This window comes from Peromyscus leucopus, chromosome 2 (assembly GCF_004664715.2).
Source record: "Peromyscus leucopus breed LL Stock chromosome 2, UCI_PerLeu_2.1, whole genome shotgun sequence".
Taxonomy (NCBI): Eukaryota; Metazoa; Chordata; class Mammalia; order Rodentia; family Cricetidae; genus Peromyscus; species Peromyscus leucopus.
The window spans coordinates 115,805,739-115,822,451 of NC_051064.1; the positions used below are offsets into that span (position 1 = coordinate 115,805,739).

General features: G+C 38.4%; 1 protein-coding gene across 2 annotated transcripts in view; it reads right to left on the reverse strand.

Annotated features, from left to right (window-relative positions):
• Positions 1 to 5,811: 5,811 nt before the first annotated feature.
• The window catches only part of LOC114707452 (selection and upkeep of intraepithelial T-cells protein 10-like), a 56,653-nt gene continuing 45,751 nt past the window's right edge, over positions 5,812 to 16,713 (reverse strand). For both annotated transcript variants that reach the window (XM_037202828.1, XM_028890185.2), the window contains exon 8: positions 5,812 to 6,117. In XM_037202828.1, the coding sequence (XP_037058723.1) occupies positions 5,968 to 6,117 (150 nt within the window). In that variant the 3' untranslated portion in view covers positions 5,812 to 5,967. The remainder of the gene's footprint in view (positions 6,118 to 16,713) is intronic.

Below are 16,713 nucleotides of genomic sequence, written 5' to 3' on the forward strand. Positions count from 1 at the left end.
TTTATCTCAAAAAGTAATCTTACAAGAGATCTTAAAAGAATCCCAAGTCTAAACTTTTAAATATACAAACAATCAGTTATTTCTACTTTAGATCCTCAGAGTACACATCCACTCACCAACATTTTTTATTAAATCACACCAGGAAGCCAAGGGTAAAAATGGCTACAAGAAATTAATCATCATCTTTGGTCACCAACCCATCTTTAGCAAGAAAGGCACATCAGCTAGTAATAACTAGGCTGCCTTTGTTCTTGTTCCTTGATCTCAAAGAATTACTTGTTCAATAATTAACAATGTGCCTTCCGAACTTTAAATTGTTCCCTAAGATTGTCTACATCAAAGCCATTAACAAAGACATCTTAACCTAACTTTACTAATAATCTACATCTCTACATTCTTTCAAGGGGTGGTGGTTGAATCAATCTGCTCAAGCAGCAATGCTTAGAAAAAGTCAATCACTATTATTGTGAATACCAGTGACACTGCCCTGTGAGGGGCTAGAAACCCCCTTAGAGTTTTCATCCAACTCATAGAGTGCTGTGGGATGATCTGTATGTCCTGTGGGAGCCCTTCTTGGGTTCTTTGTGGCATTACCCAGCAGGTCTGTATAGAGGATGATTAGGACCATGGGCCTGAGTGCAGGTGTTTGAGATGGTCTGCACTTGGCTGTGCTGGGGGATGGTCTGTATGTCAAGTTGTTCTGATTGATCAATAAATAAAACCTGATCGGCTGTGGCTAGGCAGGAAGGATAGGCGGGACTAACAGAGAGGAGAAATAAAAGGACAGGAAGGCAGAAGGACTGGCAGCCAGATGCCACCAGCACAAGAAGCATGTGAAGATGCTGGTAAGCCACGAGCCACGTGGCAAGGTATAGATTTGTAGAAATGGGTTACTTAAAGATATAAGAACAGTTAACAAGAAGCCTGCCACAGCCATACAGTTTGTAAGCAATATAAGTCTCTGTGTTTACTTGGTTGGGTCTGAGCGGCTGTGGGACTGGCGGGTGACAAAGATTTGTCCTGACTGTGGGCAAGGCGGAAAACTCTAGCAACAATAGATTGTGAGAAATGTGGTGACCTCAAGGACAACAAGCAGAGGTATGCTCAATAACAGCATGAGATCCTCACAAAACTAGTCTTCTGTGCTCTGTCTCTCCAAGGCTCACCCTACATGGTTATGCTAACTGCTGGGCTGTTTTCCATGAGTTCCAAAGCTGCTTTCTGTTCCTCTAGCATGGCCCTCAACAATGTATAAAAAGTATTTCTCCTTTAACTTGATTAACTTGGGTATTTTTTTACAGTGATGAAAAGCCCACTAACCGAAAATTTAAACAGAAAAGCAAGATCATTGTTGTGTCAACAATGTCTATGAGTTGTGTGGCATTCTTTGGACGTGATTTGTGAGTACAACCTGGAAAAGTTTGGAGGTACAGGTTCAAGAATCTTTAAAACATTTCTAGGGTGATTCAGGTGGGACATTGGAATAAAAGAACAAATTCTTATTGCAATGGTGGTAGTAAAACTTGCTCAAATGGACAAGAGAGAATTCATGTTACATCCTGACAAAGAATTTGTTGACATTTTATCAATTGACTACTGGTGAACTAATTACTTTTGCAGAGGAAATGTCACCGCAGCATTTAGCTATAGTAGGGATAGATACCTGGTTTGTTTTTGTTTTTGTTTTTTGTATTTGGTTTTGGTTTTAGTTTTTTTTGTCATTTACAAGTATAACTGTGAACACGAAGCAGAGCAATAGTTTTGAGAAATTGCCATTTGTCCAAAAAGGAAAAGGAACCTGTAAAGTTTTGGCCAAAGAAACCATGACCCTGAAGATGTAGGGGTCATTAGACAATGGGGAATTGCCTTGAATGAATCTCAATAAATGGCCAGATCCCACACATCACAAGCTGAGGTTATTAACTTTTGGAAGTTTTTAAAAGCCTGTGAACACAGGGTCACCAAGAGAAACATCCTTACACTCTTTATTCCAGGCACACAGAGACAACTGCAGCCATGGTCCAAGAGGATGTACTAATCATTTGAGCTGGCAACATTCTTTGGTGTCATACATATGATGCTGTTCGGGGCACGGTTACATTAAGTTTTTCTGGGGAGATATGAACATCTATTCACACTATATTGAGCACTAGGAACAGGTCAAATAAACATTCCACCAAAGTCCAACTTGGTGAGCCACTGAGATTATTGGGCTTACTTGGGGAATGTCAGTGATGGGCTACACACAGGAGTATGAGTAGTTCCTAAACAGCTTCATCATAGCAAATTATTTCCATCATTAATGACAACCTCATAAGCATTTCATCAAGTAGCTGCTGTTCAGTTAACTTTCCCCTTCTTATATATTCTAGAATCTTCCAAGATTATTTGTAGCAAGGGTGTGGTAGGAAAGAAGGAGTCATGGCTACAATCTAAGTCTCAGACCCTCCTCTTCCTGCTTCAACAACATCATTACCAGTACCACAGATTTTGTTACCTCTGTATTATCCTGATGGGATCTCTCAGTTTCCTGACACAGCCACCTGCTGTCATACGTCTCTCTCTCTAGCCATCAGGGACCCCATCTACCCCTGAAACCATAGTCAAAGACAAACTTTCTTTGACAAGTCAATTTTATGTGGCATTTTATCACAGCAACCAAAAGTAATTAATAAAGGTGTGGATTAGCAAAGAATGGGGTGTTGCTAAGAAGGATCCTATCCTGCTGGGTTTTGGAGAAAATGTAGATGACTTTGGAACTTTGGACTAGAAAATCAGTCAAAGTCTATACAAATAACTTAACAGGTCATTCTACTAGGAGCCTGGAAGACAGTGCTGAGAATAGTGTGGACTAGATAGACCCAGCTCAAGAGCTTCCAAGGGAAATAAAATCTCTGTAAACAACTGGACCAAAAGTCATTCAAAGGATATTTTGGCAAAAAAAAAATCTGGCTATCTTCTGTCTGCATATTGCCAATTTGCTGAACTTAAAAGTAATGGACTCATTTCGTTGGTGTAGGAAAGTTTAAGAGTATATAATTTTAGAAAATTGTCTCTCCCTCTCCCAAAAGCTAACAATTGCCAATAACTCTAAAGCTAGGGATGAAATTTCATGTTCAATTTATATTACTTGCTGTGGTTTGGTCTGGTTTAGGCTTGCATAAGTCTTTTGCATGCTGTTACAATTATTGTGAGCTAATGTATAGCTTCTCCATTGTATCAGAATATACTGCTCCCTTATACGTGAAGCCTTAGTCCTTAGGTTATTTTGGTAGATAAGACTTATAGATTTATACTCACCTATGCCTGTCATCTCTATAGTTACGTTGGTTAGGTTATCCAGATTTACAGATACATAGGTCAGATGGAAAGGTAATCTTCAAACACTTCATAGATCTAGAGAATATGGTATTTAAATAACTTAGAATTCTGTTGATGTGAGAGACACAATTGCTCCTGGCTGCACCAATTTGATGCCGAGAGAATGTTGGGCTTCTAAGACATTTCCATTTGGAAGTTTGTCTTTTGGGCACAAAATGTCCTACTGGGCAAAGAACTGCCCTTGCCTTGACGGCTGACAGTACAAATGCAATGCTGTCCTTTCTGGACAAGCGGGACACAAGGAAAGCGACCACTGTACTCTGCCAAGACAGGGTAAGATGGTCTTTCATAATTCCTGCTTCTGAAAATGGTCTGTCAGATACTCTAGGTAGGCCTGTAGCCAATTTGAATGCACCAACAATGCTGAAAAACATTAAGTGACTGTCCAGGCTGCCAGCTGTCTTGGTCTACTTTTGCAAGATTCCTGAAAGTTGCTTGCATCCATCTACCATTTCTCAGGTACCATTATGTTCCTTCTCAGGTCTTTGATGGGATTGAAGACTAACAGTTTTTGAGAGTTACAACTTAGTATATATAATATCTTAGATAGAACATATTAAGTATTAGATTCAGGTTCTTTAGGATAGGACACCTTTTGGAATGATCTTTATAACATGCCATTTACCTATGCTCTATACTTCTCTGGATTTTAGTATGTGTTTCTTGCTTGATATTGTTTGCATTGGTTGTAGTTCCATCTTATCTAGGTCATTATCCCTCATTATTCCTGGATAATATTCGATAACCATTCCTTTGTATATAGTCTTATATTAGTTTAGAACCTTCTTATTTAGACAAAAAGGGGGAGATGTAGTGGGTAGCCATTCCAGCTTGGATCTGGAAGTTCCAACCCCCATTGAGACTCTGGAAACTATCACGCCTACGAGGCGGGGCCAGGGGAGGTGCCTGGAGACCTGAGATCTGGATGGGCGAGCGCTCTCTCGGTGCCGGGACCCTGAACGGTGGAGGTGGACCAAGCAGAGCTCCACAGAACACTGTTGGACTGAGATACACCTTCCCCAGACCCTGCGACCTACTTTTCCCTTTTTGTAAGTTACACACTAAATAAATCTTCCTTTTAACTAAGTGGAGTGGCCTTAATAATTTCACCAATAATTCATCTTGTGGATTGGAACTTAAATCCAATGAAAAAGTGGTTGGTTGATCTTTTGATGTCTGTGCCACTATTACAGCAGCAGGCTGGCAGGGTTCACAGCTGTGTATAATTTATGATTACTTTTATCCCCTGGTAGCATACATAGTACCTTCCTGAACTATGAAAGCTAGCTAATATTGATGGAGCTTTCAGATATGAGCTGGATAAATGGCTTGGTCTTTAAAGACTAAGGCTTACCTTCAGTGATTTCTTTTTCTATTTCTTTACATTGAAACTATTTTTATCATTGTTTAAGAATATATTCTAAAAAATCCAAACACCCATTTTTTTGTTGTTGTTGTTTAGTTTCAGCATCATCTTGAAAAACCAGATATTTGGGTCCATTTATACTTCTGATCAGTGTATTTTGAGGATTTTTTTCACTTTTAATCATGTTTGTCTGTGACTGTGTGTGGGTATGTACACAAGAGTACATATGCGAAACTTAAGCTTAGAAAGTGTTTTTGGATTCTCTGGAATTGGAGTTACATGTGACTATAAGCCATCTAATAAGGGTACTGGGATCCAAACTCTGGTCCTCTGGAAGAGCAACAAATACTCTTAATCACTGAGCCATCTCTCCAGCCACTCTCACTGATATATTTTAATTCTTTCAGGAAATATTTAGACTTTTTTAATTCATTTTATGTTTATTAGTTTCTATAAGTGTAGATATTCTCATACCCAGGAGTTATTATTCACAATACTATTATATTTATTTTGATACTACTATATGAAAATTGCAAAGATAATACATAGGTGATATATTTTTAGAATTTTTGAAAACTAGAAAAATATTTCATCTTGCTGCTAAACTTTGGCTTTACACAAAAGTGTATTATTTGGTTTAAAATACATTTCCCTAAAGTTTTGTATTATTGTTTTCACTGCCTTAGTCATCCTTTCTTGAAAAGTGAAATCCTATGTTCACATTTGAAGAATATTTGTCAAAGAATCATTTTAAACAAATCCATATTGATTCAGTCCTTACTGAGTTTAAGATGTGGAGGAGAGTATGAATCACAGGCCACATGGACACTCATTGGCATCTATATATAAAGCTCAAAATAAAAATGTCATTTTTTTGCCCTGAAAATACATATACAAACAAAAACAGTCTTAGCATGTTGTATTTATATATCTGTGCATACATATACATATATGTGTGTGTTTAACAAAAATAATCAAAGAAAAAGAGACTATCATTTTGATGGGGCATGGGAAGGCTTTGAAGGAGGTTATCTTAAAGGAACTAGAGAAGAAAGAGAAGGGAGAAGCAATGAATTCGTATTTTAATTTAAATTTTTTTTTAAAAAATCTACACTTTTTAGACAGAACAAAATTTGATCAAAGAACCTTTCAATTGTATATTTTGCAGATATAAATTTTATAGTTCAAATCAGAATCCTTTTCTCTCTTTCTTTACTGTCTCAGGTTCCCCAGTTGAGACTGCAATCCAATTTTAAGGGCTGAAGAGGATTGAAGATCTCCTCTCCACAACTTCCTTGGGGCTGATGGAAGATCTCTTCTACAATACTTCCTTGGAGCTGGACCATTTCCTCTCTGCAATCTCTGAGGAACTGAGCAAATACATAGATATTTTAGTTTGAGAGGGACCTGCTAAATTCCATGTTCATGGAAGGTTGTGGGGTCATCTGATAGTATTATGTGACATATCAAAACACATACACTGTATCATTTAGCAACTTGTTATTTACAATCTTCATATTAATGTTAAAAACAAGGTCTTCTTCTACCATAAGGTACTCAAGAACCACAGTGTTAGGAAGTCATTAGACTTAAGGCAGAATCTGACAATGTAAATCATGGCAGATGATGACATTTTTGTCTCAGTTGTTAGGTGCTTATACACAGAACTATTTTAATAAAGGCATGGAATCCCCTTGTGTTGTTGTGATAATATCAGGGTCTCTCAGATTCCTTAAGATGGCTGTCCTCAACATCTTAACTTTTGAGTTTAGTAATGAGATCTCTGGAACTGTTGTCTTTATAGATTATTTAAAGCAGAAGAGACTAGAACAGTTCATTTTTATAAAGGAACATGAACTGTAAAGTCTCTCTTTATTATATTTTATTTGGTCTTCTCTCACACAATACATCCTGACTATAGTTTTCCCTCCCCTCTCTCCTCCCATTTCCCTCCACCACCTCTCCTCTCCCACAGATCCACTCCTCCTCTGTTTCAGAAAAGAGCAGGCCTCACAGGGATATCAGATAAATGTGGCATAACAAGGTGAAATAAAACTAGGCACATACCCTCATATCAAGGCTGGACAAGGCAACCCAGTAGGAGGGAAAAAATGCGAAGAGCAGGTGAAAGAGTCAGAAATATCCCCTCTCCCACCATTAGGAGTCCCACAAAAATGCCAAGCTAACAACCATGACATTTGCAGAGGATCTCACACAGACCCATGCAGGCTCTGCAATTACCACTTCATTCTCTGTGAGCCCCTATGAGCCCCACTTAGTAGATTCTGTGGGTCATGTTCTTGTGGTGTCCTTGATCCCTCTGGCTCTTATAATTCTCATCTATCTCCACCCCCACTTTCTGTGGGATTCCCCAAACTCTAAGGGGAAAGACCTGAGGAATATCTCCAATTTGGGCTTTCACTCTACCTAATGTTTGGCTATGGGTCTCTGTATCTGATCCCATAAGCTGTCAGAGGATGCCTCTCTGGTGACAGTTGGGCTAGGCACTGATCTATGAGTTTAACAGAATTAGGAATCATTTTGTTGATTTTTTTTTCTATCTTAGGTCTCTGGGTTGTCTAGTCTCCAGTTCCTGGTCATCTAAACAATGTCAGGCATGGGCTCCCTCTCCTGGTGTGGGCCTCAAATTAGACCAGTCATTGAATGGCCACTCCCATAAGTTCTGCCCCTCTGTTGCTCCAGCATTCCTCACAGGTAGGATAGATTGTAGGTCAAAGGTTTTGTGTCTGAGTTGGTCCAGTCCCACCACTGGAAGACTTACTTGCCTGGTTAGAGAAGATGGCCAGTCCATGATCTGTATCCTCCATTACTAGGAGTCCTTGATACGGTCACTCTCATAGAATCCTGGGAGTTTCTAGTAAGCTAGGTTTCCACATGACCCCCAAACACTAATTCCACTTGTCCTTCCCAGTGCTATTTCCCTCCATCCCTCTACTTAACTGTCCCCTTCTGTTCCTATTGTCACTTGCCCCCAGAACACTCACAAAAATCTATTCAATTTCCCCTTCCCATGGAGATCCATGTGTCCTCCTTAGAGCCCTCCTTAATACTTAGTCTTCCTGGGTCTGTGGAATTGTACCATGATTATCATTTACTTAACAGCTAATATCCCCTTATAAGTGAGTACACACTATGTTCATCTTTCTGGGTCTGTGTTACCTCACTCAGAATGATTTTTTCCTAGATCCATCCATTTGCATGCAAATTTCATGATGTCATTTTTTTAACAGCTGAGTAATACTCCCCTGTATAAGTGTACCATAGTTCCTTTATTCATTCTTTGGATGAGGGACATATAGATTGTTTCCAGTTTCAGATTATTATGAATAAAGTCACTACAAAGTTAGCTGAGCAAATGTCTTTGTGGTAGGATGGAGCATCCTTCAGGTATATGTCCAGTAGTGGTATAGCTGGGTCTTAAGGTAGGTCAATTCCCAGTTTTCTGTGGAACTGCCATATGGATTTCCATAGTGGTTGTATAAGTTTGCAATCCCACCAGCATTGGAAGGGGGTTCCCCTTGCTCCATATCCTCTTCAGCTAGAGCTGTTGCTTGTGCTCTTGATCTTAGCCATTCTGACAGGCATAAGATGTAATTTCAGAGTTGTCTTGATTTGCATTTCCCTGATGGCTAAGGATAGTGAACATTTCTTTAACTGTTTCTCAGCAATTTGAGATTTCTTTATTGAGAATTCTCTGTTTAGCTCTGTATACCATTTTTATTGGATTATTTGGTTTGTTGATGTCTAGTTTATTTAGTTTTTTATATAATTTGGATATTAGTTCCCTGTTAGATGTATAGTTGATGAAAATCTTTTCCTGTTTCATAGGCTATCATTTTGTTCTATTGACAGTGTCCTTTGCCTTACAGAAGCTTTTCAGTTTCATGAGATTCCATTTATTAATTGTTGACCTTAGTGCCTGTGCTATTCATTTTCTGTTCAGGAAGCTGTCTCCTGTGACAATGTGTTCAAGTCTATTCCCCACTTTCTCTTCTATCAGGTTCAGTATATCTGATTTTATGTTGAGGTCTTTGATCCACTTGGATTTGAGTTTTGTGTAGGGTGATAAGTATGGATCTATTTACATTCTTCTACATGCAGGCATCCAGTTAGACTAACACTACTTGTAGATGCTTTCTTTTTTCCATTGTGCACTTTTGGCTTCCTTGTCAAATATGAGGCATCCATAGGTGTGTGAAGTTATGTCTAGGTCTTCAGTTAAATTCCATTAATCACCTTTCTGTTTTTATGCCAATGCCATGTGGGTTTTATTTCTCTTGCTCTGTAGTACAGTAGAAATCAGGACTGGTGACATCCCTAGAATTTCTTTTACTGATTTTGATCCTACTGATCCTTGAACATGGGAGATCTTTATATCTTTTGATATCCTCTTCAATTTTTTTCTTCAATCAAAAACTTGAAGTTTTTTATCATACAAATCTTTTGCTTGCTTAGTTAGTGTTACCTCAGAATAATTTATATTATTCGAGGATATTGTGAGGATATTGTTTCTCTGACTTCTTCCTCACTCCATTTGTTATTTGTATGTAAGAGGGCTACTGGTTATTATTTTTTAGAGTTAATCTTGTATCCAGCCACTTTGCTAAAGGTGTAGTGACTTTATCAGCTGTAGCAGTTCCCTGCTAGAATTTTGGGGATTGTTTATGTATAATAACATATCATTTGTGAATAGCAATGGTTTGACTTCTTTCTTTCTTTGTGTCCTCTTGATCTCCTTCAGCTTTCTTACCACTTTAACTAGAATTTCAAGAACTCTATTGAGTAGATATGGAAAGAATGGACATCCTTGTTGTATTTCTGATTTTAGTGAAATTTCTTTGTGCTTCTCTCCATTTAATTTGATGTTGGCTCTTGGCTTGCTGTACATTGCATTTTTATGTTGAGGTATGTTTCTTGTATCCCTGATCTCTACAAGAGTTTACATCTATGCCTCAAATGCAAGCATACCCACCCTTGTAAAAGAAACATTACTAAAATTTAAATTACCCATTGACCCTCACACATTGATAGTAAGAGACTTTAGTACCCCGTGCTCACCAATGAACAGGTCATCTAGACAAAACTCAATCTGGAGCTAACAGATGTTATAAACCAAATGGATATAACAGATATCTACAGAACATTTTCCCCAAACACAAAAGAATATACCTTTTTTTCAGTGCCTCTCCAAACTTTCTCCAAAATTGACCATATACTCAGTCACCAAACAAATTTCTACTAGAAACATCTACTAGAAAATTTGAAATAATAATCTGCATCCTATCAGACTGCCATGGATTGAAGCTGGACTACAACAACAGAAAGCCTACACACTCATGGAAACTGATAAACTCTCTACTAAATGAAAAGTGAGTCAGGACAGAAATAAAGAAATTAAAGACTTTCTAGAATTCAATGAAAATGAATATACAACATAGCAAAGCTTATGGGACACAATGAAAATAGTGCTAAGAGGAAAGTTTATACCACTAAGTGGTACATTAAAAAGAAATTTTGTGAGATATCATATTAACAAATTAACAGCACACCTGAGAGCTCTAGATAAAAAAGAAGTAGGCATACCTAAGAGGAGTAGATGCCAGGAAATAACTAAGGAAACTGAGGGCTGAAAACTATAAGATATAAACAAAGAGAACAATACAAAGAATAAGTGAAACAAAGAATTGGTTCTGTGAGAAAAATCAGCAAGACAGACAAATCTTTATCCAAACTAACTAAAAGACACAGAGATGATATCCAAATTTATAAAATCAGAAACAATAAAGGGACATAAAAACAGATTCTGAATAAATCCAAATAATCATTAGGTTATACTTTAAAAACCTGTATTCCACAAAACTGGAAAGCCTTAAAAGCAGTGGATTTCTTGATAGATGCCACTTACCAAAGTTAAATCAAGGACAGATAAACACTTTAAACAGACCTATAACCCCTAAGAATATAAAAGAAGTCATTAAAAGTCTCCCAATAGCTCAAGGCTTTAGGCCCAAGGGCACAACCTGTACCACCATACCACCACCCATTGCAGCCCCAATTACTGGCCAGTAGGCAGGACTCCTGCAGGCAGGCTTGACTACCACTTCCCCATTAGAACCTGTAACTTAAAAGCCTCACTCTACCTCCTCAAAACCTCCCATCCTCGAGACCGAAGCCTCTCCCTGAGACACAGACTCCACCAGCTCCAATTGACAAAGAATTTTGATTGGACCAAGAGTGTCAATTGGATCAAGAGAGGTTCCCTAAGACACAGACACCATTAACACCAACTGGAGGAAGAGATGGATAAATGCCAGTGCAAGAATATATCCAATAGCATAAAGAGCAATATAGCACCACCAGAACCTAGTGGGTCTACATCAGCAAGACCTGAACTTCCCAATGTAGAAGAAGCAGAGGAAAATGACCTTAAAATGACTTTAAGAAGATGATAGAGGTCTTTAAAGAGGAAATGAAAAATCCCCTTAAAGAAACTGAGGAAAAGACAAACAAAAACCTGGAAGAAATCAATAAATCCTTTAAAGAAAGTCAAGAAAAACAAGAAAAAGCAATCAAACAGATGAAGGAAACAGTTCAAGACTTGAAAACTGAAATAGAGGCAATAAAGAAGACACAAATGGATGGAATACTGGAAATGGAAAGCCTGAGTAAATGAACAGGAACTCCACATGCAGGCATAACCAATAGAATGCAAGAGATGGAGGAGAGAATCTCCAGTATTAAAGGTACAATAGAGGAAATAGATTCATCAAAGAAAACATTAAAGACTAAAAAATCATAACACAAAACATCCAGGATATCTGGGGCACCATAAAAAAGCAAACCTAAGTATAACAGGGATAGAAGAAAGAGAAGAATACCAGCTCAAAGGCACACAAAATATATTCAACAAAATCATATAAGAAAACTTTTCCAACCTAAAGAAGGAAATATCTATGAAGATACAAGAAGCTTACAGAACACCAAATAGACTGGACCAAAATAAACTCTCCTTGCCACATAATAATCAAACAACTAAACATACAGAATAAAGAAAAAATACTAAGAAGTACAAAGGAAAAAGGTCAAGTAACATAAAGGCTGACCCATCAGAATAACTCCTGACTTCTCAATGGAGATTCTGAAAGACAGAAGGTTCTGAAAAGACATATGAAGACACTAAGAGACCATAGATGCCAGTCCAGCATATTATACCCAGTAAAATTCTCAATTGCCATAGATAGAGTAAATAAAATATTCCGTGATAAAACCAGATTTAAACTGCTGTGGATATTGCTATGTATAAATAAAATGCTGATTGGCCAGTAGCCAGGCAAGAAGTATAGGCGGGACAAGCAGAGAAGAGAATTCTTGGAACAGGAAAGCTGAGTCAGGACACACTGCCAGCTGCCGCCATGAGTACCAACATGTAAGATACTGGTAAGCCACGAGCCATGTGGCAAAGTATAGATTTATAGAAATGGGTTTATTTAAGATGTAAGAACTAGATAGCTAGAAGCCTGAGCCATTAGGCCAAACAGTTTAAATAATATAGGAGTCTTTGTGTGTTTTATAAGTGGGCTGCAGGACTGCTGGGTTTTGGAGGGACCTGGAGAGAAACTCTCCAGTTACAGTCCACAAAGCCAGCACAACAGAAAGCACTAGAAGGAAAAATCCAACCTAAGTAAGTTAGATGCACCCATGAAAATACAGGGAATAGATAATCCCACACCAATACATCCCAAAGAAGGGAAACACACAACACTACCACCAAAAAATAACAGGAATTCACAATTACTGGGCATTAATATCCCTTCGTATCAATGGACTCATTTCGCCTATAAAAAGACACAGACTAACAGAATGGATACGAAAACAGGATCCATCCTTCCGCTGCATACAAGAAACACACCTAAGCCTAAAAGACAGACACCAACTCAGAGTAAAGGGCTGGCAAAAGTCTTTCCAGTCAAATGGGCTTAATAAGCAAGCTGGTGTAGCTATTCTAATATCTAACAAAATAGACTTCCAACTAAAATTAATCAAAAGAGATCGAAAAGGACATTACTTATTCTTCACAGGAAAAATCCATGAAGACAAAGTCTCAATTCTGAACGTTTATGCCCCCAAATACAATGGCAACCACATATGTAAAAGAAACATTACTAAAGGTTAAATCAATATCAAACCAACACTAATAGTAGGAGACTTCAACATCCTACTCTCACCAGTGAACAGGGGTGGTTGACATATTGTGCACCCCAATAAACTTATCTGATGGTCAGAGAACAGAACAGCCACTATATTAAACATAGTTTTAGGCAGTGGTAGCACACACCTTTAATCCTAGCATTCAGGAGGCAGAGATCTGCCTGGATCTCTATGAGTTCAAAGCCACACTAGAAACAGTCAGGCATGGTAACACACGCCTTTAATCCCAGAAAGTGATGTCAGGAAGCAGAAAGGTATAAAGGTGTGAGGACCAGGAACTAGAGCCTTTTTTTTAGCTTTTAGCTTTTAGCAGCAGTTCATCTGAGATCTATTCTGATGAGGATTCAGAGACTTTCAGTCTGAGGGAAAAAGATCGGCTGAGGAATTGGCAAGGTGAGGTTGGATGTGGCTTGTTCTGTTTCTCTGACCTTTCAGTGTTCACCCCAATACCTGGCTCTGGTGATTTCATTTATAAGACCATTTAACATTTCATCTTACAAACAGGGCTGTCAGACAGTAACTAAACTTAACAGAATATAAGGGAATAGTCATTATGATTCAAATGGACTTCATACACATCTACAGAACATTCCACCGAGAAACAAGAGAATATACCTTCTCAGCACCCCATAGAACCTTTTCCAAAGCAAATCACAACAAATACAAAAAAAATGGAATAACCTCTTATGGTGGTATTTTATTTGTACTGAAATGTGATTTTAATTGTATGTTAATAAATAAAGTTCCCCGGGAGTCAGAGCTATTAGAGCCATAGCAAGAGCATGGTGGTGGTGGTGCACACGTTTAATCCCAGCACTTTGTAGGCAGAGCTAGGTAGATCTCTGTGTGTTCAAGGATATAGCCAACATTGGAGACACACACCTTTAATCTCAATACCATAGAAGACCTGGAGGACTGTACATACAGGCAGTGATGAGGTAGTCATGTGTTTGGGTTTACAACCAATGAGAAGGCAGAACAAAAAGTTTATATAAAGACAAACAGACAGGAAGTTGCTCTCTTTTGGAGAGGTCTCTTGGCTAAAGAGGCTAGCTTCAGAGTAAGGCTCTTAGCTCTGATCTCTTGGCTTTCTTCTTTGCGTTGGTTCTGTGTTTCTTATTTAATAAGATGGTTGGTTACATCTACATTTGGCACCCAGCATGATAAGAATCCACTAAAAACCGCTTGACTTGGCTTGGTGGCAGGTCCGGTTTCCCTCTGGGCAGCCAGCTCCCAAGCCCGGGAGGTTGGCTTGGCCTCAGGCTGGACTAACCATGAGCTACTTGCTTAAAGCCAGTGCTACAAACAACTCAGGCCTGACCTGCCAAACAGGGCCCCTGCCCGTAAAGCCAATGTATGTGGTTGGAACTTAAGGAATCCAGAGCCAAGCCTTGACTCGGCTCAAGAGGAAACACGTGGCTGGATTTAAGCTTTAGTGGGCTACGCTTTCTTGCGTTCTCTCTCTCTCTCTCTCTCTCTCTCTCTCTCTCTCTCTCTCTCTCTCTCTGGATTCACACCTCGGACACTAGGTGGCTGTTTTGAAATTCACTCGGATTTCTACTGTTCTACACAGACTTGGTAAGTCACTTAACATATCAGATATTTTAAAGGAAACTTTTTAAAAGAGAACTTTTTTCCACATTTAAAAAAATCAGTTTTATGTTTACATTAGAAGAAAATTGGGCTTTGTTTGAAATTTTAGGCAGTCAGACAATGGAACAACTATATGAGAAGATTAATGTTGATGGAATTATGCAGTTTATTGCCATGCTTATCCTCATTTTACTATTTACAAAGATAGTCTATTTAAGTGCCAGGATGATAGCTTTAGAAAAACTTGTTAAACTTGTAAAAATTCAGACAGAAGAAATTAACAGTGAAATTGTTTCAAGATTAGATCATAAGGTTACAGAAAGAAAGCCTGTTTTCTAACAGTCACCCTTAATTTATCCTGTAACTGTACAGCAGTTGCCTAATCAAATGACTACACAAAATATTTGGGCTCCAATTGAAATGTTGGATTTATGAAGGTTTAAGGAGGCAATAGTATCTTATGGCATGCATTCCCTGTATGTAAAACAAATGGTAAATTCTTGGTCAACATACAATAGGTTTACACCACAGGACTGGCATGAGCTGGCACAGGCTGTTCTAGAACCCAGTCAAAGGCTTCAGTGGCTAACTTGGTTCAAGGATTAAGCTAAAAACATAGAAAAACAATGGAGGGATAAAGAAATAAAAGTTTGCCAGGATCAGCTGATTGGAGAAGGCCAATATGCTTCAGTACAAACACAATGTTTATATGATGTCCAAACCCTAATTTTATTTTGAATGGCAGCCTTGAATGCATGGGACAGAGTTGAGGAACCAGGAAAAAAAAACAGAGTCATTTACAAAGATTATACAAGGCCCAAAAGAAACTTTCACAGATTTTTTTACAAAGACTGGATTCAGCAGTAAAGAGAATGGTCCCAGATTCAGAAGCGAGTCAGAAAATAATTGAATCTTTGGCCTTTGAGAATGCGAATGCAGCATGCAAAAGAATAATCAGGCCATTAAAGGCAAGATATGCACCTTTGGAAGATTGGATTAGAGACACGGTTAATATTGAGGCTCATGACCATGATGATATATCATGTGGGTAGGAGAAGCAATTTCAAAAGGTTTGAGGAATGTTAGATGTTTTGGATGTGGAAAGCAAGGACATTTGAAAAGGGACTGTAAACAGGTCATTCCTAGATACAATGTTTCTTCAAGGAACAATGGCAACAGAATGCCCCTTCCTTCTGGAATATGCAGAAGGTGTGGTAAGGGAAAACATTGGACCAATGAATGTAGATTAACAAGGGACAGGCAAGGTAATCCTTTGCCTCAGTCTTTGGGAAACTCCCAGAGGGGCATCATGAAGGCCCCCATAGCAAATCCAGTTCAAACCTTTCCTGCAGCCGTAGAGGAAACCCCTACTCAGAGCAATTAAATAACCAAATGCCTGTTGGAATAAATCATGCTGGTCAGGATGATGAAACAGAGAGAATAGAAAATTCAGGAGAAAACATAAAGAAAAAATTTTGGCAAACTTTTATTAATGAACAAAGACCAAAATTAACGATAAAAATAAATGGTGTTTTGTTGTCTGGTCTGGTAGACACAGGTGCGGATGTTACCATAATTGCATCCACTTGGCCTCTTCAGGAGGTAAATGTTCAACTGTTAGGAATTGGGACATTATCTCAAGTGAAACAGAGTGTAAGATGGCTCGAACGTATAGGTCCAGAAGGACAGAGAGGAAAATTAAAACCATATGTGGCTAACATAGCTATGAACCTGTGGGGTCGAGACTTGTTGCAACAATGGAATACTCAGATTAACATCCCTCCAATCTCAGAAACAAATCATAAACTAGCACATGTTTCTGAGAGAAATATTAGAAGATATTGTTCTAATGAGTGGTCACTAGCCATCCATATTATACAAGAACAGGGCACAACAACTGATGATCTTCCAAAGACACCAACAGCTCTACCTTTAATATGGTTAACAGACAAGCCTGTATGGGTTCAGCAATAGCCTTTAACAACAGAGAAACTTCAGGCTTTAGAAGAGCTGGTAGAAGAACAGTTAAATGCTCAGCATATTGAAGAATCAACCAGCCCTTGGAATTCTCCTGTATTTGTTATTAAAAAGAAATCTGGTAAATGGAGAATGGTAACAGACCATAGAACAATTAACAAAGTAAT